At 44.1% G+C, this 6,153-nt stretch overlaps 1 protein-coding gene across 1 annotated transcript in view; it reads right to left on the minus strand.

Moving 5' to 3' along the window:
* LOC139567901 (xylosyltransferase 1-like) overlaps nucleotides 1-5,599 on the minus strand; it is a 90,909-nt gene extending 85,310 nt beyond the window's left edge. Inside the window, exon 1 of the mRNA XM_071389505.1 lies at nucleotides 5,079-5,599. Coding sequence (XP_071245606.1) covers nucleotides 5,079-5,366 — 288 coding nt within the window. The 5' untranslated portion in view covers nucleotides 5,367-5,599. The remainder of the gene's footprint in view (nucleotides 1-5,078) is intronic.
* Nucleotides 5,600-6,153: the final 554 nt, after the last annotated feature.

The following is a 6,153-nucleotide window of genomic DNA, read 5'->3' on the forward strand; positions in this document are numbered from 1 at the left end:
CTCTCTCTCTCTCTCTCTCTCTCTCTCTCTCTCTCTCTCTCTCTCTCTCTCTCTCTCTCTCTCTCTCTCTCTCTCTCTCTCTCTCTCTCTCTCTCTCTCTCTCTCTCTCTCACACTCACTCACTCAATGTGCAGCGGCATCAGTTAGTTCATGTATGTTACCCTAGGCGCAACAGATATAGACTCTGACGAACACACACACACACACACACACACACACACACACACACACACACACACACACACACACACACACACACACACACACACACACACACACACACACACACACACACACACACACACACACACACACACACACACACCAGAGAACAACCAGCAAAAGAGGAAGGCAAAGGCAAGCTGACAAACAGGCCAATCCGGCATTTTAACTGGCAACCAGAAGAAATTGTAGCGCACATTATCTGGCAACCGCAAGGCACCGTCGATGAAGCATAAGTACCATGCACTCCACATTACATTGAAAAGGTCACAGGATCTGATGTGCCAGTTATAATGGTAAACGCTTCTTGAGGAATACCTGCATATGTCCCAAATGGTACCCTATTCCCTATACAGTGCACTACTGGACATACAGTTGAAGTCGGAAGTTTACATACACCTTACCTAAATACATTTAAACTCCCGTTTTTCACAATTCCTGACATTAATCCTCGTAAAAATGCCCTGTCTTAGGTCAGTTAGGATCTCCACTTTATTTTAAGAATGTGAAATGTCAGAAAAATAGTAGAGAGAATGATTTATTTCAGCTTTTATTTCTTTCATCACATTCCCAGTGGGTCAGAAGTATACATACACTCAATTAGTATTTGGTAGCATTGCCTTTAAATTGTTTAACTTGGGTCAAACGTTTCGGGTAGCCTTCCACAAGCTTCCCACAATAAGTTGTGTGAATTTTGGCCCATTCCTCCTGACAGAGCTGGTGTAATTGAGTCAAGTTTGTAGGCCTCCTTGCTCGCACACGCTTTTTCAGTTCTGCCCACAAATTTTCTATAGGATTGAGGTCAGGGCTTTGTGATGGTCACTCCAATACCTTGACTTTGTTGTCGTTAAGCCATTTTGCCACAACTTTGGAAGTATGCTTGGGGTCATTGTCCATTTGGAAGACCCATTTGCGACCAAGATTAACTTAGTGACTGATGTCTTGAGATGTTGCTTCAATATATCCACATCATTTCCTGCCTCATGATGCCATCTATTTTGTGATGTGCACCAGTCCCTCCTGCAGCAAAGCACCACCACAACATGATGCTGCCACCCCCGTGCTTCACGGTTGGGATTGTGTTCTTCGGCTTGCAAGCCTCCCCCTTTTTCCTCCAAACATAACAATGGTCATTATGGCCAAACAGTTCTATTTTTGTTTCATCAGACCAGACATTTCTCCAAAAAGTACGATCTTTGTCCCCATGTGCAGTTGCAAACCGTAGTCTGGCTTTTTTATGGCGGTTTTGGAGCAGTGGCTTCTTCCTTGCTGAGCAGCCTTTCAGGTTATGTCGATATTGGACTCGTTTCACTGTGGATATAGATACTTTTGTACCTGTTTCCTCCAGCATCTTCACAAGGTCCTTTGCTGTTGTTCTGGGATTGATTTTCACTTTTCGCATCAAAGTACGTTCATCTCCAGGAGACAGAATGCGTCTCCTTGAGCGGTATGACAGCTGCGTGGTCCCATGGTGTTTATACTTGCATACTATTGTTTGTACAGATGCACATGGTACCTTCAGGCGTTTGGAAATTGCTCCCAAGGATGAACCAGACTTGTGGAGGTCTACAATTTTTTTCTGAGGTCTTGGCTGATTTCTTTTCATTTCCCCATGATGTCAAGCAAAGTGGCACTGAGTTTGAAGGTAGGCATTGAAATACATCCACAGGTACACCTCCAATTGACTCAAATGATGTCAATTAGCCTATCAGAAGCATCTAAAGCCATGATGTCATTTTCTGTAATTTTCCAAGCTGTTTAAAGGCACAGTCAACTTAGTGTATGTAAACTTCTGACCAACTGGAAATGTGATACAGTGAATTATAAATGAAATAATCTGTCTGTAAACAATTGTTGGAAAGATTACTTGTGTCATGCACAAAGTAGATGTCCTAACCGACTTGCCAAAACTATAGTTTGTTAACAAGAAATTTGTGGAGTGGTTGAAAAACTAGTTTTAATGACTCCAACCTAAGTGTATGTAAACTTCCGACTTCAACTGTATGTGCCCTGGACAAAAGTAGTGACCTATATAGGGAATATGGTGCAATTTGGGATCGCAGCCACAATTGGCTTAGCGTGAATGCGTTTTGACACATATCTCCCCGTCGCCCAGTCACAATTGATTCTGTGTGTCAGAACTCAAGAACTATTTCGCTAATTCAGCCACGCTACTAGACAGGAACAGTGATAAAACCCTTCCTGGACTGTTAGTGTGTCTCTCAGACGGATGCTGTTATAGCATAACGAACACACACACACCCAGGGCCGTGCACAGACCTTTCAGGGGGCAGGTGCTCACAACGTACCAAATGCCTCTGTAGGGGACCATTTGAACAGTTTAGGGGCATAGGTCTATTTATTCCTGCAACAACACACTCACTCATCGTCTTTACAAATTCTAAGCAAGATAGTTAAGGTGAATTCTAAAGACAGAGATGATTGACATGGGGAAAAGAGGGCGGGCTATCAGCTGATCATTGATGTTGATGATTGATGTAAATCTGCTAGTTAGCTAGCTTCATTTCTTTTACTGATTGTAATTGACCTCTATGTCTTTCAGCCGACCAGACTGAATATTGATGAAGATGTAAGCTAAATCAAGTGTTAATCAAATACTTTTAATTTTTTTAATTTAACCTTTATTTAAGTATGCAAGTCAGTTAAAAACGTATTCTTACTTACAATGACGGCCTATCGGGGAACAGCGGGTTAACTGAGTTGTTCAGTGGCAGAACGACAGATTTTTACCTTGTCAGCTCAGGGATTCAATCCAACAACCAACTGGCCCAACACACTAACCACTAGGCTACCTGCCGCCGCAAAATATGCTGCTGTGGCAGTAGTGTTGATATTTAAACTAGGTCGCTAGCTACAGACACTCGATCGGTGACCGCATATCTCAAGCCAAGCATGTTGGGATACTGGGAGCGTGCAATCTCCGTACAGGGCAGACTGGAAAAAATGCGCACCCGGGCGTGAAAGCTCCGTACAGGGTGAACTTGACACCATGGCACTTTGGGGGCAGTGGGTTCCGAACAACAATGACCAAAAATACATATATACAGTAATTTTGGGGGAAATTATACCACCACCCAAAACGTCTCTTTGGAGACTGGAAGGGGCTTGTCTTCTGAACAGGTAGAGCCCTATATGTGCACTGCACACACACACAAACACACTCCTAGCAGGTCTGTCTTGACATCTTCATCACGTTTCTGTCCTTGGAATGACTTACCATACATTATGTTGTTGTTGTGTAGCCTGAGGGCAAACACACACACACACACACACACACACACACACACACACACACACACACACACACACACACACACACACACACACACACACACACACACACACACACACACACACACACACACACACACACACACACACACACACACACACACACACACACACACAGAGAGAGAGAGAGTTGATGGATAGACTGAGTCACAGCTCCCACCACCCCTAGGAGATAGATGAGAGTGTAGAGGGATGCTATATGAGGACTGAGGAACCTACACTACTGTCGTCTACAGTATATCTCCCATAACAACCATATCAAAGCTACTGTATCCATAGTGACGGGATTATACAGCCCATACAATGTGATGCAAGGTTTTCCAAATATTGCGACAGCAAATAGGCTACAACACACCATATTTTTCAACAACAAAAAAACACAGTCCAGATGTCATATTGTTTATAATATTGTGGTAATAATATAATATCCATATTAATGCCATGGAATAAAATGATTTGACTACATATCTCTTGACATAATCAGTCAAACATTGATTGATTAACAACCGAACAGATGTCAACCTGTAGGCTACTGTAATTTAATTAAGCATGATTTATCCATTTGCCCTTCCAGTGTTTGCTAATACTACGACTATTTCAACTAACAGACCAGTGATCATGTGGGATCCCGGGGCGTGTGGATTTAAACCACGGCTGTATAGGTAGTGTGGTAACAATGTTTCAACTTGATTTGGTCTCATTTCGGTGCCGAACTAATGTAGTATGGCGTTCATAAACCTCCAACGATCCAAATTGGTTGGAGCCAAGAGTTCGCATGTACATGTTTACATTTCTCATTTCCCTCTAATGTAGCGTTTGCATAAGCTATACGTGGCTACTCGGATCGTCACGCAGTCATTTCCCTATGGTATTTTCACATGAACTAGTCCATTAAGCGGTTTTGCATTGATACACAATTAGCAAATTATGCGTTTCAAATGGCCATTACACAGTCGTGTGTGTCGCTGAAATTGTTATCTGTAAGGACAAATAATTGTTTCTGACCTATAACAAGCAGTAGCCTAAAGTAAGTGGCCCGAGGCATCGATTTACGCATCTGAAATTACCTTAGAGGATTTGCTGTGATTAAATATTGCTTGGATTATACAGTTTTGGGTTCAAATTCACACCCAGTGGATTTTTTAAATGAGATGTACAGGCTACACCGCGAATGGATTTGAAGGAGACCCAATGTGGCATCGTTCAGTTGTCATTCTGTTCATCTTCATAATGTTTTGGATTTGGAAACATCCCTACAACATCGTACATCTGTCACTCTTTGCGCGGGAGGCTGGGACGCTAGCGACATCGATGTAACATGTCAGAGTAGCACATCTCCATTTAAAAGGATCTTGATTTGAAAATGAATACAGCCGCGAGAGGTGGTTCTGTGCCCATCCAGTCTACCAAAGCGCCAGGCATAGATAGGCAGACAGGAACAATCATTCAAGCAGCGGTTGTAGACCATGCAGTCTTCGGCTATGTCTTTACCAGACACTTAAAATGGGCCGTAGGTAAAAGGGATATAATAGCTACAGTCTTACCGGCTGCTGTATGTGACGAACCGTTCCTTTCCCTTGTGGAGGATGGTGCTGTAGCTGAACCTCGCGCTTCATATACTCGCTGCTGCCTTTGTAGCCACCGCCGCCGACCCGGTCTCTCTTCTCTCTCATGTTCGACGCGCCACCGCCGCCGTTTTCCCGTTCTTCCCCGGAATCGAGGCTACTGAAGTTCCACACTATCAGCGTCTGGACCAGCAGCACGGTGAGAGCCGCTATCAAGGCGGAACGCGAGCGGCGGGCCAACCTGCGAGCGCACGAGCCGCCAACCATCTTCACTCTTTGACTGCTAGGACTCGAGAGGAGAAGGACGGCTAGCCTGCCTCTGCGTAGCGCGACAGACAGCAGGAGCGGAGAGACCACGGGAGGGGAGTTTTTAGATCTAGCTCACGATGGCTAGGAGGAGCGTCGAGGAGAGGAGGCAGCACAGAGCCATCGTGTGGTTGAAAGACGTTACGCGCGAGCTCAGGATGTTCACCGAATGTTCTGAGTCACAGCGACGGTAAATGAGAGCCCTCCGTCTGGAATTCTTGTATAAAATACCTCGGCACGAAGCACGTGGGTTATCACCTCACACATGTACGTGATACCTATCCACGACATTTAATGATTAAACAAACAAAAAATGATATTTTTGGAAACGTTGATGTGGGTGAACACAATGTACCGTTGAACAATATCAGTACCATGGACAGTGCTCACAGAAAATGTGTATCGCTGCAGCTTCTTACAAATAGAACACAAGCTCACATCCATCCCATGTACTGTAGGCTCCACTAGGACCAACCCTCACCATCCCCTTATGCATTAAATTATTGATGCCACTTCATGTGCATTTCAAACATAACCAATTTACCAAATGATCATAAGAGCCATAAAAGGAGAGTTATTCATGTACAGTATATTGTAGCGACCTTAATCCAACACGCAATGACCTCGTCAAGAAGTTCGGACCTCTTGAATTAACAGTTAAGCTGTTGGCTTGACAGTCGCTGGACCTGTGTTCGAGTCTCGGTGGGGGGGTTAACCCCAAATTCACTACAACATGATTTGATTCATA

Source organism: Salvelinus alpinus, chromosome 2 (genome assembly GCF_045679555.1).
Source record: "Salvelinus alpinus chromosome 2, SLU_Salpinus.1, whole genome shotgun sequence".
Classification (NCBI taxonomy): domain Eukaryota; kingdom Metazoa; phylum Chordata; class Actinopteri; order Salmoniformes; family Salmonidae; genus Salvelinus; species Salvelinus alpinus.